At 40.9% G+C, this 23226-nt stretch overlaps 3 protein-coding genes across 3 annotated transcripts; 1 reads left to right on the forward strand and 2 right to left on the reverse strand.

Annotated features, from left to right (window-relative positions):
- Positions 1 to 6869: 6869 nt before the first annotated feature.
- agmat (agmatinase (putative)) lies at positions 6870 to 10585 on the reverse strand. The gene is made up of 7 exons (XM_069660665.1): positions 10227 to 10585; positions 9069 to 9271; positions 8848 to 8896; positions 8090 to 8285; positions 7715 to 7894; positions 7470 to 7554; positions 6870 to 7391 (listed from the first exon to the last, which is right to left on the reverse strand). Exons 1-7 carry the CDS (start codon positions 10517 to 10519, stop codon positions 7318 to 7320), a joined length of 1080 nt encoding a protein of 359 aa, XP_069516766.1. The 5' UTR covers positions 10520 to 10585; the 3' UTR covers positions 6870 to 7317.
- Positions 10586 to 11925: 1340 nt separating this feature from the next.
- On the forward strand, positions 11926 to 14711 carry LOC138589328 (tubulin alpha-1B chain). The gene is made up of 4 exons (XM_069659566.1): positions 11926 to 12030; positions 13010 to 13232; positions 13322 to 13470; positions 13573 to 14711. Exons 1-4 carry the CDS (start codon positions 12028 to 12030, stop codon positions 14551 to 14553), a joined length of 1356 nt encoding a protein of 451 aa, XP_069515667.1. The 5' UTR covers positions 11926 to 12027; the 3' UTR covers positions 14554 to 14711.
- A 619-nt stretch (positions 14712 to 15330) lies between these two features.
- On the reverse strand, positions 15331 to 22234 carry pink1 (PTEN induced kinase 1). The gene is made up of 8 exons (XM_069660079.1): positions 21798 to 22234; positions 19128 to 19409; positions 18923 to 19026; positions 18641 to 18823; positions 18109 to 18272; positions 17895 to 18022; positions 17081 to 17311; positions 15331 to 16530 (listed from the first exon to the last, which is right to left on the reverse strand). Exons 1-8 carry the CDS (start codon positions 22152 to 22154, stop codon positions 16246 to 16248), a joined length of 1734 nt encoding a protein of 577 aa, XP_069516180.1. The 5' UTR covers positions 22155 to 22234; the 3' UTR covers positions 15331 to 16245.
- Between the last annotated feature and the right edge of the window lie 992 nt (positions 22235 to 23226).

The raw sequence follows: 23226 nt of genomic DNA on the forward strand, positions 1-23226 counted from the left end.
CTTGACTTAAACTATAAAATGAAAGTATACGTTCTAGTTATGTGTGATTTTGTTTTCACATTACACGTTTTATTTCCTCTCATCCTATGCATGTATGCAGGCAAACATTTGTATCTGCAAAGTAACCAGAAACTAAATGTCTGGGAATATAACGTTCATATAGCCTACAAGTGCTAACTGTTAGCCTAGCTTAGCTTAGCCAGTAAACATAACTAACACATAGGCAGTAAAAAGAAGCCTACAATATTTCCCTCTCAAATGTGGAGCTTCAACTACTTTATACAGGTTTGCAGTTTGATTAGCCGGTAAATAAGCCAGTCACAATAATCAATATTTCTCTCTGGCATCATAGTGTATAAAACTGTATTCATGTATTTAAGTAGACCTAAAAGTACTTTGATATATTCTACCACTGCTTTGAACGTGTAACAGATCTGTTTGACATTAGGTGAAACAGGAACGGTGGAAAATGTGTAAAGCCATTCTTTGTATTATTATACATTAAATACCTCTGTTGAGCATTATTACCCAAGATTACCCAAATTCATGCTGTGAGTACAAAAAAAAAACTCTAATTAAAAGAATCGTAGTCGTATATGTTAAACAAAGACGACTGGAAGTTGTGATTTTTCTTTCCCGGGCAGTAATCCTGCTCCATGTCTGTCTTAACTTTTCATGCCCTCAGGTCACATACTTTTCAAAGTCTTGACTGGTACTCCTGAAGCACAGTTCATCTCCATTCAACTTCTCACTTTAAATATATATAGCAATTCAATGTTAATATAAAAAGCTACCATGCAAAAAACTGAGATTCCCTTGTTTTTGTAGAAAAAAGTAAACTTACTTAGAAGAGATCAGTGCTGGTAATCAGTAAACTTGGGTATTAAGCGCCCTCTACTGGAGTCAGACGGGGTATTGCACCCAATGCTGAAGTGAATTCTCCATACAGTGGATACAATCAAGCATCAAGTAAAAATAGAACACAATCAACTGTGTTGCTTTCCCTTCAGAGTCATGTCCTAACATACGAGCCACACACACACACACACACACACACACACACACACACATATGTGCAGGTCATTACTGGAGTCAGGAGCTGTGAGGAGCACTGTGTGTTTGCGTTCATTCATATAACTGGTGTTAAGAGCTGCACTGTAACACTCAGAGACTTGTGAGAACAGCTGTTTCCAATTAAAAGCTGAACCCTGAATAGAAATGGAGAGGAGCTGTTCTCATTTGCTCACCAAAATAGGCGAAAGGGAGATGAAGAGAAAGGGCTCATCGGGCTGGTTGGTATGTGGTGAATGTAACACTTGTGAGATGTTCATTCCTACAATCTAATTAGATTACAGAAGCTTTGTTACAGAGAATCAAAGGTTCAATTAACAAAAAAATACTTCTACTTATATAATCTACAAATATGCAAATATGTTTGTTTCAAACATTTAAATACACTTAATGACTCCATCCTCAGTGTATAGGCGTATAGGATGCATACTGCATTATGATGGCTTCCAAGCTAGCTGTGATGTCACATCTTAAACACAAATTTATGTAAAGCACTGAGAAACGTTCCTCCTCTCGTCGCCTGAATGTGAAACCAGCAGCACATCCTTCATTCTGCAGAGTGAAGCTCAAACATCCAAGTGAAGAATCAACAAACAAAACATATTTGAGCGGAGGCGGACTTTAAATTTGGAGTCTTGTTGCGATAGCTGTGTAATAAAAATGACACGTAACAAAGGAACACAATGTTATCAGCTGCTGTAGGTGGGAGGCTAATTTAGCATTAGGGACAGATGAGGGAGGCATGTGTGTAGAGGCCATAGGTCATCTGGAGAATATACAGATGCTCCACAGGCCCACCAGCGGTTACCAGCCTGGAGGTCAGGACCTCTGCAAGGCTTCACAACATAAATCTTGGGGGTCAAAGGAAGATTAATGAGAGAAAAAAGAAGAAAAAAACTCCATTTGCCACAGACAGCTCTACTTTTTTTGAGAACCACTGCTGTAGGATGTTTAATTATCAAACCTTGCAATTTATTATTTCAGAAACTGCTGCACTGCAATGCACAATACTTGTCTTCTCTATTAAAGAGCAGCTCCAGTCGTGTTTTAAGACATATAAAATGCTCTGCTTGAAATAATAAATTGTGTCTGATATGTTTTTTCTGCAAAATACATTTAATTACCTTGTAGAAAACCTCCCAAGTCACCTCCTCCTTCTCCCTCATTAAAAATTCCTGAATCTGCATCGTCCCCGCCCACTATGCACATTTCCAACCGCCCCCTCTGTCGTGAAAACAAAACACGTCTCTGCCATCGTTTAGTGACGACTTGTTGAAACTTAGTAGTGACTTTGCAAAAATTACGATGACGGTTACAGCTGGCTCGCGCATCGCTGAAGTGGTTGCCATAGGTTGCACATAATGATATGCGTAGCATCACCCCGTCCATTAACGGGATTGGCTCCTTAGGTTTGTGACGTCTCAAACCTGCCAATCTGAAAACGTGTTGTTCAGCCCGTCCTTGGTACACTGCAGTTTAAAAGCAGACAGGCCCAGCCATGGAGATGACTGCTGATGTTGTCCCTGATATGTCACATGAGAAACACCACATGGAGATGTTTACAAGGTTAAACACTTGATTTTTACTGGAGGGGGTCTTTAAAGGATTTCTTTAGTTATTTTTGTTCAGAAGACTTTGTAATTGTCAACTCACTTGTTTGGGTGTGCAAATAAATTCTCATATTCTCAGTAAATGTGTTGCTTTTTCTTTGCTGTTGCTCTGTCCATGTCAAATTAAATAAACACAAAGCGAGAGCCTGACATTGAGTCAAGAGGCCTCACAGCAGAAATCTGTTCCTCTGCTCTTTAGCCTCGTCTTGAATACCGCAGAGAGATCATTTCTGGTCACTGACCGTGAATACACACTGGAAGCATCTCACAGACCGCAGTGGTGTGATTTAAGGACTCCTCCCTTGCATCCTGTCAGCAGAAAAGCCCTGGAAAATTTGTGTCCAACATGTTGTACTTAAACCTTTATTATAGGTCCTAAAACCAACGTGACCTTCAATGAAATGTTCAGGATACATTTGACTCCGCTGTTGCCAACAGCATCTATTTATGTTTGGAGTTAGTTGATAGTCAAGCAGACTAACTTTTAACTAGCATGCTTTCAGAGGCGCTGGTAGATTTGAGATGCAGAATGATGAAAAAACTATAGAAGTAAATAACGAACAACAGATTTTAATGTCAGGTTTATTTAACATCTTTGTGTCTCTATCGAAAGACAACTTGTTCCAGCTGGGACGGCTTCCTGATAACATTACGTTTAGGAACGGCCTGCAAACACAAGCCAAATCTGATTGACTCCCACTTGTGCTGCTTGTTGCTGTGTTTGCACTATGCACACATTATTAGATTCGGCTGTGAGGTATGATGTTGAAGATGTCAGACGACTCACTGCAGCACCGCTCGGCTCTGCGTATTACATTAGATGTAGCGCAGTGTGTGATGCCAACTGGAGCTGGACTCCGCAGCTGGAGGAAACAGCTGTGACAATGAGCGATCGATCAGCCAAATAATATGAAATGTTTCCGCTCTCAGTGTGTCAACGCCCTCGAACTCTGATACACATCAAGTTTTACAGGAAGAGAGAGGCTTTTCATTCAGCGCTGATATAGGGTCTTATCTTAATAAGAGCAGTTATTAAGAGACTTGCAAGATCTGCCTTTTAAATAACTTCGTTACTATGCTACCATCTGCTACATGTCAGATACAAAGACTTAACTCTTAATACAGTCTGTTAGATGACCCCTACTCTTACCACAGTAAGACATGCTTGTTTCAGTTAACACACAGCTAAGATTAAGTAAATTGTCATATCTGGCAACTCTGCTGAGACACAACAGCTGTTTTAAAGCGTCATTTTGGCAAGGGGAATATGCAAAAATGATAGATAGTTCAATTTCGTACTCAGCATGAATGCTCATTAAGGCCTGGACCTCCTCCCTAGTCCATGTGTCGTATGCATTCTTCTGTAACTCCAGTCCTGTGTTGAAGCACAATGAAGGTGGCTGCAATAAACTTGCTTCAGATACTCTACAGCTAGAGATCCTTTCTGCAAGCCACCCAACCAAACTTCCTGTATGTTTTGGAAAATTAACCCCACGAGTTGGGACTTTTGGGTGTAGTGGAAACACACTGAGTTCCTTCATAGGTTCCTAGCCCTGTAAGTGTCAGAGGTGGAGATGCAGCGACAGTCTGCAAAAGAAGAACCAGGCGTGTTCTTGAAGAGGCCTTTCAAGTTTTTCAAGTCTTGCTAACCTAGAGATGGGCATAATCAATATTCAGATGTATATGTGTAAAACAAAAAGCACTAAATGGCCCAGAGAACTTATTTGAGAGAATCTGAATATGGTCAATAAGACATCATGTCATTGCTGAGAGCTGAATACAGTCCAGTGTCTTGAGTCCAAGAGACATTAGGAAGACAAATACAGCGAGCAAAGTCTATCTATAGCTGTGACTCGAATCTTAAAGACTGTGCTATCATTCACCAAAATAAACACAGACACCCTCTTACACTTCAGGAAAAGTTGACTGGAATGTCACTTGCACTGACGTCCACCAATTAAAATTGCCATCAGGGGAGACTTCAAAGCATCTCTTTTAACTCAAGGACAAACACATTTCAAACACATGTTCCCCATTAAAACAGTTCATGTGCATGTATAACTTTTAAATGTTTTCAGTAGGATATTTTACACACACCTTATAACTTATTTATCATTGAAATATACCTTCTTCACAGGGCTGGGTGATGACCTGGGACATGCTGTTCTTCCACATCATCCGTGGCACCAGAGGAGTATCTCACCTATAAATAAAAATACGAGCATACATTAGCGTCTTACAACTCATCTGGATCTGAACTTGAGAAGGTCAGAGAGAGAAAGAGGGGGCTCTTGTAGGATTTTATTACGTGTCAGATGGAATACATTTTACAATTGCAGACTCTACAAACAAAAACTGAAATTTAATTAAAGGTGTGTTCCTGGTATTTAGTATTCTCTACCATAAAATTAAGCTGAAAGAATGGTCCAAGTCAGTACAGCAGAATTAACTGCAAAATCAGATCTAGATTGCAAATATGTGTTTTACTTTTTACTGGGCGGTAAACCTGCAACACATCTGTAGAGTACAATTCATGCCCTTAAGACACATATTTTTCAGTCCTTACTGAAATGTAATTTCACTGCAATGAATTCTTTACTTAATAAATAATTGGCACTTATATTATCTTAAGGAAGGGTCCATGTCACTGAAAAACGCAGATTACCTTATTTAGGAGGAATACAAAACTACAGCTGCAGCATTCATAAAAATAAATCTGTTGCTATGAGCAGTATAACTGAGCAGAAAGAGCCCTCTACTGGAGTTAAAGGGGCATTACACCTTAGAAATATTCCTACTCCATGCAGTGGGTAAAAATGACCGACCAAGGCATCAATTAAAAATTGATAGCGTAACCTTATCGGGCGACACCTAAAACATTCATTTTTAACAGACGGACAAACACAAGAATTAAACAAAGAAATGTTCTCCACGAGGCTGAGATACAAAACTTTGTTGCTGTGTTTATAACACTCAGCAAAACTTAAAACAAACCTTACCAGCTTTTTGAAGAAGCATAGTGTGATGGGTCCAAGTCTCTCGCTACATTAATCCAACTTCATTTGTTAGGTCTTTTCTCCATTCAGGATAAACTGAAAAATTAACCACTTTTACTTTTACCATGTTGGTTAACGGTCAAAATGTTCGTTCAATAATTCCACGTGTTTTTTGAGAGTGAAATGATTATTTGTTCATTTACAAATTAGCTTTTCATTTCTCGCATCTGTGAGCGGTTCCATCAGTCACTTCCTTGTTTACATCGCCGCCTGCTATGATTGGTTCATTAAAGAGCGCGCGTGGAGGGGAAAAGTGACAGGTACGTTTGATTTAGTTACTTCGCAGCGGTGTCAAAACTCCGCAAGAAAACTAAAGTACCTTCACATTAAAAATTGGCACCGTAGTGACGAAATGAACCCAAATGTTTTATTAAATAAAAAAAACTATTTGGAAGATTTGATCCACACCGGAAGTCGTGACATTTTAGCACGATTACGATATCGTGTTACTCTGTTAGTGAGCTCATTTAAAAAATAATGAAACGAAATAATGAAAATATTATGAAAAGCGTAGATTAAGCCCTGAGAAACTTACCTGCTGTTATTGTTATGTACTTTTTCAGTTAACTTAAAGAAGCCTTTTTTTCTATTTGTCAAACATTTGTTCACACAATGTGTAGTGCCTAATATAAACTAATTTTCTAAATAGACAGTAACGCTGAGGTGTGAGTTGTGGTGGTTTCGGACGCGGGCTCCAGCCAAAGTAACTCAGTGAATGTCCAGATGCCTCTTTACATTTCGGATATTACATCCATTTATTAAACATACTTCCATAAATCACAATGTCCAATAATCCGTCCAATATTCCAATATAAACCATAAATGCACACAAGCGGGCACGGCACGGCACGGCACGGTCAAAAACTGTTTGAAACACACCTGCCTGCAATCACCTGAAGCCTTGTCTATATGCAGACCAAGGCTCCACCTAGTGGTCGATTACCAAATTACAAATAAATACAAAACGATCTAATTAACAGCAGTTCTCAGGACAGGAGAAATTAAAGACAATAAAAACCACGCTTTGGCTTCAACACCTTGATAAGTCAGAGAATATTAAACTATATAAATAAACAAAGTGAAACATTATTCATTTATTTATTTGGTATTTTGTACCAAAAGCAAAGCAAACTGACTGATATACTGTATATCCTCCACTCAGATAATGCTTCCTGCTGATCACAGATCATGAAAAGACATTATATTTTATTGTTTCCCTCATTTGCCCTGAGCAAAACAGAGGAGGTTTGGAAAGCAGGTCATGTTCTGAATGTTTTATGACTGTCTGGTGCATTTTCATATTGACCTGATAAAGATTTATGACATGAATGATACATGAGTAAATTCAAACTCTGTGTAATAAAGGAGAAACATGATGTCTGCTACAGTTGTATGCTTCAGTTGGTCTTTAATGGTGGATTAATCATCTTGATTGTTTTAATCAAAGCTTTATGGCTTAACGTTTGTTTGATCAACAACAGGGTTTGTTGCAGAATTTACCATCCTGTCTGTTACATTCAGGACAGCCTCATTTTGGCACAGTAGTTTCTCCATTTTGTCTTCTGTTTGGTCTGTACTGATCAATAGTACTTAACTTTTGGCAAGACGCACATCATTTCAAAGAGAAGGTTGGCACCAGTCAGTGCAGTGTTCCCTGTTGAGGAAAAAATACATTTAAATAATGGCTGTATTGAAAAAAGAAATTGACTTAAAATAAATTTGTGAAAAGTACCTGTTGTGTCATAAGGAGGAGACACCTCCACTAGATCACATCCAACGAGGTTTAGACCACGGCAGCCACGGATAATCTCAACTCCCTAAATCCAGAGAGAGTGAGAAAAATATTTCATACAGAGAGGATTGTACATTAGAGACACAGTAGTTGTGTTGAATTAGGGGGGTATTACATGGTTGTTTTGTTTGGTTAAAGCCACGAAAGCTAGTTTAAAAGATTTCAGTCAGTGTCACCATGTTTACCTGTATGGGAGTGAGCCCTGCTATCTCCGGTGTGCCTGTTCCAGGGGCAAAGCCCGGGTCAAGAGCATCGATGTCGAAACTGAGATAAACTGGACCGCTGCCCATCTGAGCCCTGACCTCAGCCATGAGAGGAACCAGAGATTTAAACCAGCACTCCTCCACTTGTACCACACGGAAACCCTGCACAGACATACACCAAAGAAACTGGTTCAAGATTCTCAAATGTGAAGGTCTGAAGTTCTTTTTTTTGACTCTTGACCGTTGTAAGTGAAACCAAGGATCTTAAGACATTATCTTTGACGATAGGAAAGTGGAATAAAAGTAGCATTTATTCTGGGTTAATTGATATGACAAGCAGCATTCTTGCAGGTGTACCTGTGCCCTGCTCCACTCGTATGAATCAGGAGAGTAGCCTGAACCTCGCAGGCCGATCTGGACCACTCTCTTACAGTCCAGCAGCCCCTCCTCCACACAGCGTCTGAATGGAGTCCCATGTCCAATCTTCTCCCCCAAGACCACATCGCTGGTGTCTGCATGAGCGTCCACATGGACCAGACCGACAGGACCGTGCCTGACAAATGAGAAACAGGAACACAGTGTATGAAATGCTGAAGAGGTAGTCAACTTAAAGGAGCAATCCGCCCCTGGAAAAAGACACTGTCAGTCAAAGCTGGTGTTCTCTGTAATCGATAGAAGTAATCATATTTGAAATTGGCGCCATAGCTGTGGAGAAAGTTAAACAAACATCTCGTGGTTTCACCCATTCTACATTCCTACAACACCCAGCGTGCATTGCGCCCCTCCCTCTGAAAGGAACGGCCCAGCGAGAGACGCTGGAGTGGAATACCATTTGGCTGCAGGCAATTTTGGATTTTGGACAAGACATGACATCGTAGGCGGGCGGCCTTGATTTAGGAAGTCTAGTTTAGCAAGGACATGTTTTTACGTAGTCTGGTGGAGGTTTTCCAGGGCACACTGGAGAAGCGGATAGCGTCCTGACAGAGAGCAAACTACCACAATAGCATTAGCTCCCCATTTTTTTGCTGGTTTTCTCTGACTATAATTTATCTAGGCAATGGTTAATGATGATTTTTTTAACAATAATATCTGACAATGAAGCACGATTGACTTACTTCTCAGCAACAGCTTGCAGGATTGGATACGCAATTGTGTGGTCGCCACCTGCAGACAACAAAAACCTCTTAACAAGTGGGCTTTGATCTTTGGCTGTAGGCTAGTGTAAGCCTATTTACAGGGTTAAAAATCTACAAACATTGCAGAGCTGTGATCATTATAAAATAATAACTGAGCTATCTTAACTCGCTGCTTGAAAGGTGAGAAAACACTTTTTCACCCATAGTCAGAGGAATGCAGCCGGTGGCCACGATCTTCCTGTAGGTGTCTGTGATGCGTTTGCAGGTGTCCTTCAGGTCGTACAGGTTCACGTTGACGTCCCCGATATCAGCCACCATGAGGGACTCGTACGGTGCTGCCCTGGTGCCGCTGTTGTACGCTCTCAGCAGGGCAGACTCCCCTCTGATCTGCCGGGGACCAAACCTGCAGAGGAGGAGGAAACATGGAGGCACTTTACTTCACTACATTAATCTACTATAATGTTACTTTTTATTTAAAGATTTAACCAGCAGACTTTATAAAATATGAAAGATAGTCATAGATTTAACAACCCAAGCAGATTCAAGTTTGTCCATATTGTCCATACAATATGTCGTTGAATTGTGTTTCTTACTGTTTTGTTCTGAGTTTTATGACATCTAAAGTGTCATCTAGAGACAAGCATTACAAATTACCTCAGGGTGTACATGCCGTGTTGTGAATAAGACTTTAAAACCGCAAGCAAGGCCATAAACTAATAAGGAAAATGTTTAGTGTGGTAATAAATCAGGGAGAGGTAGAGTCATGATGATGGCTGGTTTACTTCCGTACAATCAGACAAGCAGTGTCGCCCTCTTTCACGTTGGCTTCACTACTTGTCATTATACTGCACAAATAAACAATATAAAATAAAATGCTGCTTACAAATTATTGCATGTAATGCTAATATAATAGGCTATTTTTATGATGATAATTTAAAACACTGCAATGTAGCACAGTGAAAACTTAAAGCAGGATTTTTACTTGTAATTGAATATCCATTAATTTCCTATTTTTACTTAAGATCTTAAAACTTTGTTACCCACCAATTACCAATCCTTTGCTTGTAAATTGCCTTAATAAATTGTTGTCTTATGCACAACTGACTAAGGACTAATTTAAGTAGAGAAAAAGACTGAATCATTCCTCATGTGAACTATACTGCAGACTAAATGTATGCTTATAACCTTAAAAAGTAATTCTGCTACCCTTGAAATCAATGTTATAGTGTTACAACATTGGAAGGTATAGTGTAACACATTATTGATGTAGTGATATAGTGACATAGTGTTGTGCAAGGCATGTCCGGCAGCAAAACTAGCCCACACTTTTTACCAACAGCCACAAAGTAAAACTGCACCTGGCCCCGGGTCGGTTGGAGGTTCCAGTATCTATTGGGACGCCGATAAACGCCGCATCAAGCCCGTCAGCTGTCTCCTGGAAGGGTAACTTGGCCATGGTGGGAATCCCCGACACCCTCGCAACAAACTCGGCGCTCGGTGGAACATTGTAGCGCTTCCCTGAACTCTTTCGGTTGGGGCTGGGAGCCAAAGTTTGTCGAGGCAATCGAGAAAAGAAGTCCGCCTTTGTCCCACTGCAAGATGCCGATATAACAGTGCGAGTTATGTTGAAGTTTCTCAAAAAAGAAAACATATTTGCTTGTAGTTATGAGTTTGACATGAATCTGCTGTTCAGTGACACGGGAATCTGCTGCGACTTTACGTGTTTCCTAGCAAGCTCGTAACTTTCCCATTCCCATCGAAGTACGGAATTGACCAAAAGGTTCACCAGGTTTGTTTTTAATATCTTACCAAATCAGATATCATTACTTAAAAACAACGCTGTATCATGAAACTCCAGGTAGGTTACAGGCCTACATTTGCCTTTGCCTTGATTTCTTGTCGGTCCGTATGTATGATAACCAAAGCTCCGATATGGTTGTGACTGTGAAGGCAGCATGAGTCCATTGAGCAGGTGGGAGGGGCAGTCAGTGGAGGACAACAAAAACAAATTGACCAAAATTCATGCGTAGTAGCGTTGCTGCTATGAATAATAGTTTAAAGCATGAGATGCAAACTCCCATCCCATAATGTGAACATAGCTTTCTTGCTAACTCGCTAACTCCGTTGTGTTTACATCTATAACATCCTGTATTTTTATATGAATGTTCATTAACGTACCTTTCCCGATAAAATAAACAAACATAAATAATTTCAGTGATTGGAAATGACTATAAGTACAGTATTTTACTCGGGTTTTTCTATTTGATCCTCTATATAGGTTTTTACTTCTAGGCTCCTCAACTGCAATTTAAAAGAAAATATTGTATTTTTTATGTATACCTTTTATCGCAGCAGAATAATATTAGTAATGCAGATATAATCAACTAATACATTTATAATTTGTTTATAGGCAACGCAGCACTACAGGGAGTAGTTAAAATGAGCTCCACCCTATACCAGCTGCTACATTGATAGCGACCCAGCAAACACAGCGTTGTGGGGTCCTGGTATGGGATGCACCTGGGCTAATATGTGCCCCATCTGTGCTACCCAGCTGGGGCCCAGACAATTTTGTCCTCCATGGAGGCCCCACATGGGTAAACCCAGATGGGCTGATGAAGGGCCCTTGATGGGCTCCATACTGGAGTTTCTCCCTTTCAGGGCCGACATGGGTTGATGATGGGAACCAGCTAGGTCTTATCTAGTGCCTTTATCGGTCACAACAGGTATATGGGATACCATATATGGTTGCTTAGGTTACCGTTTTACAGTAAACTGCTATATACATACATTTAACCCTAATAAACTACTAAGAGGGTAGTACACTAAAATGTAAAATGTTTTGCTTCAATGACGAGAGACCAGCAGTATTGTTCTTTAGCTTTATGCCATCAATAAAAATGCAAGGCTTTTTTCTCTAATAATGTGTGTTTATTATATCGTATTCTACAATGTCATTGTTCTGGATGTGAAACGGTTATTGCGCACCTCTGACGGAGGAGGGGTGGGGTGTTTTTTTTATGTGCGCACTTCACCTGTTCTCCTGAAGAGGCAGACTGTGACGCTCCGGCAGATCGGCTTCAGACGCTGCACAACTCAGACACGAACGCTCCTCACTCAAGCTTGTCTCATTACATTGCATAATATCGACAAGCTAACATGGTAAGTGCGAATTTTTATTTCATTTCTATCGTTTTATTTGCAGATTTACGGCGTGACCTATATTTAAAGGGAGAGAGGATGAAAGTAGGTCGTTATGAGATGCCACCACCGTTATCCCTTTGTGTCTGGCCATTTTTTTGCAGCCCATTGAGAGGATGAATTGTCAATTATTAATATTCCTATTTCCAGACAAAAGAAAATATAGGCTACCACGTAGTATTCTGCATACCTGCTGTAGAAAACCCCTAATCCTCTCCCTACTCTTCTAAATCTGCTTGGATACCATTGTGTGAGCACTGGTTTGGCAGTAATTTACCGGTTTGTCTAATGGTTTTCTGTCCCTTTATGCGGCCTTTATTTAAATATAGAAATATGAATGTTATATAATGAGTCCATCAATTCAGTGCTCGTTTTCTTAGAGATCCTATTATGTGAAATTAAAAATGTCTGACCTTTTTTAATTTTACATGAAAAGATGCCACTTGATATATTCCTATTTAAAATAGAAATAATTTAAATAGGGTGCAAATTCCATGTGAAAATGGCATTTTAAAGAGACAGCACCCTGCAACATGCCTGACCTAGATAATCCTCTCTCCCTCCCGTAATCCCATGCGCAATAGACACAGTCTTGTGTCGCAGCAGAAAATGCATGTGCTCCTGAACGAGAAAAGATAGGCCGAGCCTAAAACAGGCATGCCATCACAGAAAACAAAATGGCGTAAGAATAAAGGATTTTCATGAAAGGTGGGGAGGGATATTTGAGGAGTTATCCTCACGGTTCATTCAAAGATTATCCCAAGAAAAGGTTATTTAGGACAACTTGGCATCTATGTTTGGAAGGTTTTAATTCTGGCGCTGAGAAATCTCTTCAGTTCCTCCATTTTAATTAGCAGCAGTCATTGTGGAAAACCGGTTTCCTTATTAGCAGTTCAGGGTTCAACGTCTTTAATCCAAATCTTCTTTGTCTGCCCTGCAGCGTGAGTGTATCTCCATCCACGTCGGTCAGGCAGGAGTCCAGATTGGCAATGCCTGCTGGGAGCTTTACTGCCTGGAACATGGGATCCAGCCGGACGGACAGATGCCCAGCGACAAGGCCATCGGAGGAGGAGACGACTCCTTCAACACCTTCTTCAGCGAGACGGGAGCAGGAAAGCACGTCCCCAGGGCTGTCTTTGTGGACCTGGAGCCCACTGTCATCGGTAAACCCTCAAAAAACACACGTCACAGTTTTCTCTTGATTTAATTTAGTCAAAGCTTCAAGTAATTGTGATTTAACCTGTCTCCTTAGATGAGGTGCGCACTGGGACCTACCGTCAGCTCTTCCACCCTGAGCAGCTGATCACTGGCAAGGAGGATGCTGCCAACAACTACGCCCGTGGACACTACACCATCGGCAAAGAGATTATCGACCTGGTGTTGGACAGGATCCGCAAGCTGGTGGGTAACTTGATCTCCTGTTGGATCAATTACTTATTTTCCTCATGGATATTAAATTAAATGACTGTATCTCACATCTGATGACTGTCTCTCTGTCCACAGGCTGACCAGTGCACCGGCCTTCAGGGCTTCCTGGTCTTCCACAGCTTCGGAGGTGGCACCGGCTCTGGTTTCACCTCCCTGCTGATGGAGCGTCTGTCCGTCGACTACGGCAAGAAATCCAAGCTGGAGTTCTCCATCTACCCAGCTCCCCAGGTGTCCACCGCTGTGGTGGAGCCCTACAACTCCATCCTGACCACCCACACCACCCTAGAGCACTCTGACTGTGCCTTCATGGTAGATAACGAGGCCATCTACGATATCTGCCGTAGAAACCTCGATATCGAGCGTCCCACTTACACCAACCTGAACAGGCTGATCAGTCAGATCGTGTCTTCCATCACAGCTTCCCTTCGCTTTGATGGTGCCCTCAATGTTGATCTGACTGAGTTCCAGACCAACTTGGTGCCATATCCCCGTATCCACTTCCCTCTAGCCACCTATGCCCCTGTCATCTCTGCCGAGAAGGCTTATCATGAGCAGCTCTCAGTGGCCGAGATCACAAACGCCTGCTTTGAACCAGCCAATCAGATGGTCAAATGTGACCCTCGCCACGGCAAGTACATGGCCTGCTGCCTTTTGTACCGTGGTGATGTGGTGCCCAAAGATGTAAATGCTGCCATCGCAACCATCAAAACCAAACGCTCCATCCAGTTTGTGGACTGGTGCCCCACTGGTTTCAAGGTTGGCATCAACTACCAGCCGCCCACTGTAGTTCCCGGTGGTGACCTGGCCAAGGTCCAGAGGGCTGTGTGCATGCTGAGCAACACCACTGCTATTGCAGAGGCCTGGGCTCGTCTCGACCACAAGTTTGACCTGATGTACGCTAAGCGTGCCTTTGTTCACTGGTATGTGGGTGAGGGTATGGAGGAGGGAGAGTTCTCCGAGGCCCGTGAGGACATGGCAGCTCTGGAGAAGGATTATGAAGAGGTGGGCGTCGACTCCATCGAGGGTGAGGGAGAGGAAGAAGGAGAGGAGTTTTAAAAGAGACATAAAAGCACAAATAACAAATGACTTCATTTGTTCTTAAATACATTCCAAACAGAAATTTGTGTCTTTTAAATACCTGTTTGGGTATGTTCAGAGTACAAATCATTGACATGCCAACGTTGCTCTGTCTTAAATAAAGATCCTCTAAAGTACAGTCGCCTGTGTGTCATTTTTTAAACCATCTTTTTACTTCATTTTAAAGTTGATCCCGACAAATGAACTATAAGTTGCTACTGATGTATCCTTAAAATAATATATCACACTTATTCAGATGCAATAAAAACACATCAATACATATTAAGTTTTGCTAAATGTATCCATTAACCAACGTGTTTGTATTTCAGTTCTGTATGTTTTCATATGTGTAACATCTGTAATTAAAAAATGAGTCATCTTATTTGAGCTATGGCTTCTTTTTGCCAGATGCCTTTCATGTTAGGAGCATTTTTTATGTAGATTTTGTGTATGGAAATTTTCCTTACAACCATTAATGACTTGAAATTGTCGCCAAGCAACTATGAAAGTAATCAATAGGAATAATTTGCACCATCCATTCAGAGTTCTTTCAGAAGCTTTTATTCTGAAACACAGCAGGAAAATCTACATTTATCCAAAATATCTCTCACCATTTTTAGTATTAAAACTTACACTCTCTTTAGCTTGTTTCTCTCACTCACCACCTGATTATGCTTATTGTAAATGCGTGTTACGACGCCCATATTGTCATGATAACCTTTTATTGCAGATCATATTAAGTCCGAAGTATTTAATCCCTTTATAAATCATGGGTTTTGCATATTTTTAAAATCCTTACCAAAATATAATTGGTAATTTAGATAAAGTGGCATCAAGCAAACCATGAAAATGGTTTTCAAAAGTGCAAACGTGGACATAAAGTGCAAACGAGAGCAACAAAAACAGCGTGCTTTAGGTGGGTCAGAAATCTGCACGACTCACGCTGTCCACCATCATCATTGAGAAGTGATTGTTTGGCTCCTTCACTTTCACAAACACCTACTGGCAACCAGTCTGATGCATGTTTTCGCTGATTAAGAGCTGCATGTTACCTGTGAAGATACAGAACTTATTGTCAACCTACACAGCAGGTCTGAAGAGTCCGGTGTGTACTCTTTTCTGCATTGGCATGATCTTTGTCAGTCTAAAGCTTCTATACAGATAACAACTGCATTAGTGTGTTTTTTTCCCTAGCAAAAGTCAAATAGTGAATCCTAGATACCACCATTTTTTTTAACACCAACCATTGCCTCAATAGTCAATGATGCAAAGCACCCGTAAAACCTGTTGTATTGTGCACGACGGGGCACCCGTAGGACTTTTTAAAAATCCTGCAAAAGCTGAATTTGTGAGAACACAACCTGATGATATGCATGTCAGTAATTTCAGCAGCAATAGATAAGATTGGTTAAAGGGGAATAAGGTGATCTAAAACGGTGAATTACACAATTTGATAATTCACAATAACCACGGGAAAACATTAACAGTCACATTATGTAGAATAGTAGAAGAGTACAGTGTCAGGGGATTTTTCCTTACTAGCCATTAGATGTAAAGGCCAGGACTCTAAATACTACAAATATAGATGTTTGACTGACTATTAAAGCAAGTTTTAACCCTGCGCTCCCAGTTTACCCATAAATCTATGTGCCTGAATAAGTCATAGTGTATCTATGCAGACAGGATGCAGGCCTGATGCTGCTCTGGCCCGTACAGGAGGAAGCCCACAGCGGTACGCAGGTCCTCCAGGTCCAGGTTAGACAGGAAGCTCCTCTGAAGTTCCGCCTCCACCTTGTGCCCACTGGGTCCTCTGCAGCCCCTCAGGAGAACCACAGCAGACTGGCACAGCAGCCAATCAGCGAGCTTGCTCATGCCTACGCTGTCATGACTGGCCAAGTGCTTCCGTCCCCAGAGGCTGAGATGTAGCATGTTAGCTGCCACACGGGCACACGGGCGCTGCAGAGAAAAACAACGTGAATCAGTACAGGAGTAAGTGTTGGTAAATTGTTAATATAACCAGACAGACAACTGAGTTGTTATTAAATAGGCTTATATCTGTAAAATAGATTAAACTTGCAAATTATCACCATAGAAAGTTCAACTTTACTGTTTTGGTTCACTCTTACTGCTGTTGACGTCCCCTTTTTTGCAGGGAATAAGCTCTGATAAACTCTCTGTATGCTTACCGGCATGCATCCAACAGCTGAAAGGCAAAGTAAATGTCTAGCAGGTGAACTTTGTGCAGCATTTATCTGCTTAAGAGCCAGGTGTTCCCCTCAGTATTGTAGATATTGTTGCATGTCTGCAGGATGTGTTAACTAGTACCTTACTTCGTCTTAATATGGCGATAATGTGCCAGTTTTGTGTTGAAAGATTGTTGCAAAGCCCCCAAGTGTGTTAAAATAACACAAAAATAATGCAGGTTTAGTTATTTTTATAGCTATTCAGACTAGTCAAGGTGCATTGAATTTTAACAAAACACAAATCACGACCCCTCCTGCTGTACCTTGCTGGGGTTCCTCCTGAGGAGTAACCGGATCACCAACTGCACATCAGCAGGAACAGTGGCGGGCAGAGGAGGAAGCTGCTTCTCCTGGTAACTCCTGCTCTCCAGCCCCACTCCTCGATAGAAAGGGTTGGGCTGGCCGAATATCTCATAGGAGATGGTGCCCACAGCCCAGGCGTCTGCTTTGCTGTAGTCAATCACAACACCACACCCTGGAACCGCAGTGGCAACCTTTGGGCAGACGCAGCATGAAAATTAAAGTGATTAAATGTGCGGTTACTTAGGAGAAGTATAGTTAACTCCAGTGCATTGAACTGGTGTACAAGTAGTTGTGTAATCTAAATGATTTTCTGTCTGTGTTGTTTTTGGTTGTAAGAATAGTGGAGTAATTCTACTCTTCTGTAAACTACATAAAGAATCGTTTAATGACGGCACACATGGATTTGTATTATTGTCACATCTTCGAGGGTTGTTTAATTTGTAATTATAGGTAATTTGATGCTACAATCATCACCAAAACCACATTTCTATCTTGTAAAGTGTCTTATTTCAAAAGGTAGGCGAGTTAAAACATTCAGTAACAAACTCATGTGTTTCTAAAATACATCTATTTGTGTTTTTACATGTATAGGCAAAGACCTCAACATAAATTTTTCTTTTACTTACCACAGCTGATAACATTTTCCTTCATTATAAACCTCTTCTATTAATATTTAAACAAGTTAAAGCTGTGGTGGGGCCAGTAAGACACGGCTAAGTAATCGTTGGACATTCCTCCTTTACTTAACAACAGTAAAGAGCTTCTTAAGCGTACCTCCGGGGCCATGAGAGAGGCGTTCCCTCCCCTGCTAACCCACATGCTGTTGAAGGGCAGCTGCAGATTGGAGTCACTCTGAGTGAGGCAGCAGCCAAAGTCTGTGATCACTAAACGAGGGCAACCGTCTGCAAAAAAGCAAAATCAATACAAATTTTAACACTGAATTTAAAATTCCCAAATAGATCTCATGATGACGGAATATTTCTCTGACCAGAGTCAAACTCCAGCAGCACGTTGTCTGATTTGAGATCCCTGTGAGCGACGCCCTGTCTGCACAGATGGTCGACGGCCTCCAGGAGCTGCAGCACCATCAGAGAGCCCTGCCTGCGGCCCGGTATGGACTCTTCCAGGTACTGTCGCAGCGTGCGGGGGTAGCTGTAGCACAGACGACAACAGGATGCTAGTGCTGTTAAACGTCCTGAGAGTTGTTAGATGAGCTGCAGGTGATAGACTGCATCAGCTAGTTATCAACTTTACTGTGCCTTCCTATGTATGTGCGTAAAACTACCTTGCAACATGTGTAGAAGAAATCAGATCATGTCTGCTCGTGTTTGTTTTGTTAATCCGTTGGTAATCTGACACCTGCTCAAGGAGTGTTTTCTACGGCATTAAACTTAACCACAGGATGCAAACAAATCAAGTTAGAATCTTTTAGTCCATAAAAGAGTATAACTAACACATGAAGCTAGTGGCATTTGTTTTATAGCATTTCAATCTATGTGAGTAAATCAAGAGGGTCTTACTTCTTCATGACCAGGAAAAGAGTGCGGTTGTTGCCCAGACCAGCAGGGTTAAGCCTGGTTGGCAGCAGATCTGGATACTCCTCCTCTGCACCTGGTAGCAGAGGGACGTCCGCTGTGAATGCCCGGTGCACTCTGATCACATTTGGGTGTGCTGACAATCTTTTGGGCAGGACTCCAAAATGTCTGCATGTAGAGAGATCACAAGACATTAATTAGCATATTTTGTACACATACAGGAGTGATAACTGACTATTAAAGTCTTGTTGGAATAATGATAGTCACCCATCAAGAGTAATTTGTTCTTTTTCCTGCTTTAAAGCCAGGGGGCCTGCAGGCACCAGCTCCTGTGACATGGATTTTAATATCGCCTCGCTTGATGACCCGGCCTGCAAACAAATGGCATCAGCAAATACATGTCAGCACTCATGTGAGCCTTTCCTAATACTTAAAACTGATCAGAGAAGTGTGTAACATTGTGAACACTAACCCCAAAGTTCCACATCATCTTGATAGCGAGAGGGAAGTTTCTGAGCGAGCAGCATGTCAGAGATCGAGCAGTCTCCCTCTCCTCTTCCTCTTCTCTCAGCTGCACCAGGGGGAGGGCGCTCTTGCTGTTATTCTCTTTCTGAGGGGCGAACTGAGCCGCAGCCTCGTACACGGCAGCGTTGGAGCCTTTCCCGATCTGATTCCCAATAATGTAATCCTCCAGTTTGTATCCGGAGGCGAATGGCTTGAGTGGGCTCTGGAATCTTTTCTTGCTGAACACTGCCTGCAGATCGGGAAGAAGATATATTAGATATAAGACGCAAAAAAAAGGTAGTTATGTGCACATCCAATTCTGCGGCCAGGTGAAGGATAAATATATGTACTGTATGTAAATGAGTGTAAACATACTGGAATTTTATTTCAACTGTATTTTATTATTTGCCCATCAAGAGCCATTCAAGGGATAGTTCGGATTTTTGGACACTAAGTTGTATGAAATACGTGCTAGTAATGTGGTGGATGCAAAGCTACGAGCTTGCTCACCGAGTCCCACGGTCAGAGTTCTGACCGGTTCCGAACGTAGAATAAGTAGCTACGGTGAGATGCCAGGGTCATGACACCAAAAAGTTTTACCCTACAAAAACCACGCAGGCACTGGTGATCTATTTCCAATACAAAATCATCGTCCTAGGATTTCATGTACTGTTCTATTTTTTGGACTATATTTTCTCTCTTGACAAATCCAGTGTTACGCCTGCAGCAGACCGCTGTCTCAGGTGACGTGATCCATCAGCTGTTCAAAGAGAACATGCTGGAATTGGTAACTTGTGAGATGACGTTTGTTATAACAGAGGAAATACATGTCTCAATGGGGCGATTTGTGATTTTCCTGGGTGTAGGTTCATTGTTTTCCTGACACGGATCGTGCCCTTTGAACATATGTAGCAAGGCGATGAGGGTAAAAAAACCCGTTCACTTTCATAGTCCGACATGTTCACTTCAATGATGATGTAAATCAGTCAGAATCAACATGAAACAGCTACTAGCTCGGCTTACCTGAGAAACCGGCGTGATACTGGATTGTTCAAGAGAGAAAATAGTGAAAAAAAAAGGCGCAGTACATAAAATCCTAGGGCGAGGATTTTGTGTTGAAATCACCTTAGCCTGCGTGTTGTTTTTGTAGGGTAAAACTTTTTGGTTTCATGACCCCTGGCATCGCGCCGGAACTACTTATTCTACGTTCAGAACCGGACAGAACTCCGACCACAGGACTTGGTGAGTAGGCTAATAGCTTTGCATCCCCTACGTTACTAGCAAGCATTTCATACAACTTAGTGTCAAAAAATCTGAACTATCCCTTTAAGGTCAAAACTTTTTTAAATAGAGTTCAATAAAGTTTTGGAAGCTTTAATCCAGAAATATTTCTTCACATGTGATAACAACATGTAAATTTGTAGTTGTAGATAGGTCAACTTAAATGGCTTATCTGGCCGACTTCTCTGTACTGCCAAATGCATCATTTGCTTAAGCAGATGAGCACCCCGCCTAAGCAAGCAAGCTTATCCACCACCTCGACAGGCAGTAACTACAAAGCAGTGGTAAGATGGAAATAGAGACAGGATTAGTTAGAAGCAGGAGGATTACTTTAATTATCATATTATCTATTATTAAGGCTCAACAAAATCATGATACTAATTTAAATAAAAGCTAGCAGTGGTGGAAAAAACACCAAAAGTCCTAAAGTAAACACAGTTATACCACAGTGTACAACTATTTCATTACAAGTAAATGTCTTGGATAAAACAAAAACTACAGAGGGACAACTTACATTTTGTAATGTATTATAAAGAATATTATGTTATATTACCAAATAACGTTTCATAGATTACTGTTTTTCTACTGATAACATATAAGAAGCATGTCAGTGTAGCTGGTGCAACACTTTAATGGTTCATTTTAACTTAACTCCTTTGTTGGGTAGTTAACATTGTATTGATAGACCTTTATAGATAGATAGATAGATGGATAGATCTTTCTTGTCATTTAAATGCACGAGTACAGTACAGTACAACTAAATTGGAAAGGCCAGAAGTCCTTGCCGATGCAGAGATTAAAAAAACAAAAACAAAAAAAACATACACAACAACCACAATTAAAAATCAAAATGCACATTGCGCCCTCGTTAGTATTGCACACACCCTTGTATTTCACATTTGCTCGTGGAATTGTAGTCCTAAAGCAAAGTGTTAATGTTTTAATACTCAGGTTAATGTTCAGGTATGTTTATCATATGATCTGTATGTAAGGTTTTAATGTGCAAATAACCAGTAACTGTAGATAAATGTGGCTAGGCAAGAGTATTAGCTGCATTAACGTTAAATACTTAAGTTAAGGACAAGTAACTAAGAAAATTGCACCGTACTTTGGTAAAGTATGGTACGGTACAGTATTTAGGACCAACAGTTTATCTGGTGCTATTTACCGGGATCTTTTTTTCTTTTCTTTTATTGAACAATTATAGCACAAGTGCTCATGAAGTGCTAAATTAATAATACATCTTCAAATTTTGATTAAAATAAATAATGAAAGGACAATCAAAATTCAGATCTGGAACGAGTTAAGTTATAAAATGCATACAAATATACACATAATACAAACAAATCAAACTTACCTGGATCTCCTGACATGTCGCCGCACTCTTTCTGTCATCCTCCAGCTGTTGTTCGATAAGACCAACGCCTAGACCAAAAGCCAAAAACACGGCCCTGTTTCTCGGGGACCCACCGCCAAAACGTCTCCTAAAGCCGGCGGACTGAAGCTGAGCTGCCAGGCCCTTCAGTGAGGTGCGGAAGTAGCGGTACCGAGACGGCAGGAAAGCCTGAGGCTGAACGGTGCGGGCCGACTGGCCTACACGGAAACGGTCAACTCGGAGCTTTGCTGCGACTCGGCCACCCGATTTAAGGAGACCCAGCTGAAAGACCGACCGGCCCAACTCCAGCCCCCGGGTTAAAGCTTGTTTCACAGACATAATTTACCCGGAGAGGCAACTTAAGCTGTTTGTTGAGACCGCTTCTCTCAGGGAGTCCTCAGCTCTCTCTCGCAAGGACAGTGTTGTGTAAACAAAACAGCTGCTACTGAGCATGCGCGAAAATGACTGAAGCCCTAAATACAAGCTATTTATGTTCTCTGCTTTGCTGTACAGTAAAACATGATACTTGAGGGGCACAAGCTACACATTTCTTTCTAAAACAGTTAGAAATAGTTTGTTTGTAGTTTTAACTTTAATGAAGCCAAGCCTCGATGGTTTTTGAACATGTAAGGCAGAAATACTCCAACCAAACTTAATGTAGCATTTAATAGAGCAACTATGTCAGCTTCCCATAGCTAACCCTGCAAGTAAGGTGGTCTCATTATGACATTATACCTCTATAAAAATCATCTTAATTAAAAGCTACAAAAAGATTTCTTTTAAGATATATAGCAATGTAAAGTTTAGCCCATCTGAACTTCTTAAGTGACCTCATGTGACCTCTGAGGGCCCATGAAAAAGATTTTTGATGCAGATTGTCACTTGTGTTTGGATAGATGCTTGTGATTCAGGATGCAAATGTGTTATTTATTGGAATTGTATGTGATGGCAAAGCATTAACATGAGAGAAAAAAAGTCATCTTTATTTGATTAATGTTGGATGGTTTATTCATTCATTCAGTGGTTGTTGTAACACAAAGAGAGTATCAGTCCTTTTGTCGACCCAGTACTTTGGTATGATGTCCTTCAAGTAGCAGAAATCAATACCTTCATATTTACAATTGATTACATGATTCTCTGTAATCTGAAAGGTGTTTCGAAGAGAAGTCAAAGAGCTGATGGGAGTCTGAGATTATTCTTTGAAGGTATGTGATGTTTGGAGAATAATATTGATTTGATTCAATATGTAAATTAAAAAAAATTTATAAATAGGGCATGGTGCTAATTCAGTATTGTTATTAATTGTACTCATATTGCCCAGCTCTATTGATCATACAACTTAACATCTTTGCAACTACCACTAAAATACAACTATTATTCTAATATTAATATTAATGGTGATAATAATAAT

This window comes from Semicossyphus pulcher, unplaced genomic scaffold (genome assembly GCF_022749685.1).
Source record: "Semicossyphus pulcher isolate SPU_LCO1_2020_fin unplaced genomic scaffold, fSemPul1.0.p SCAF_13, whole genome shotgun sequence".
In the NCBI taxonomy this organism is placed as follows: Eukaryota; Metazoa; Chordata; class Actinopteri; order Labriformes; family Labridae; genus Semicossyphus; species Semicossyphus pulcher.

Coding starts and splice junctions, on each gene's coding strand:
- agmat (XM_069660665.1), bottom strand. CDS start 10,519: ATGTTTTCTTTTTTGAGAAACTTCAACATAACTCGCACTGTTATATCG. Junction 7,895..8,089: donor ACGAGTGGAGCAGGGCACAG/GTACACCTGCAA, acceptor ATGTCTGTGCAG/GGTTTCCGTGTGGTACAAGT. Junction 7,392..7,469: donor TCCTCCTTATGACACAACAG/GTACTTTTCACA, acceptor TTTCCTCAACAG/GGAACACTGCACTGACTGGT.
- LOC138589328 (XM_069659566.1), top strand. Junction 13,233..13,321: donor CCTGGAGCCCACTGTCATCG/GTAAACCCTCAA, acceptor CTGTCTCCTTAG/ATGAGGTGCGCACTGGGACC. Junction 13,471..13,572: donor TGGACAGGATCCGCAAGCTG/GTGGGTAACTTG, acceptor CTCTGTCCACAG/GCTGACCAGTGCACCGGCCT.
- pink1 (XM_069660079.1), bottom strand. CDS start 22,154: ATGTCTGTGAAACAAGCTTTAACCCGGGGGCTGGAGTTGGGCCGGTCG. Junction 19,410..21,797: donor CGACATGTCAGGAGATCCAG/GTAAGTTTGATT, acceptor CCCGATCTGCAG/GCAGTGTTCAGCAAGAAAAG. Junction 19,027..19,127: donor AGATGATGTGGAACTTTGGG/GTTAGTGTTCAC, acceptor ATTTGTTTGCAG/GCCGGGTCATCAAGCGAGGC.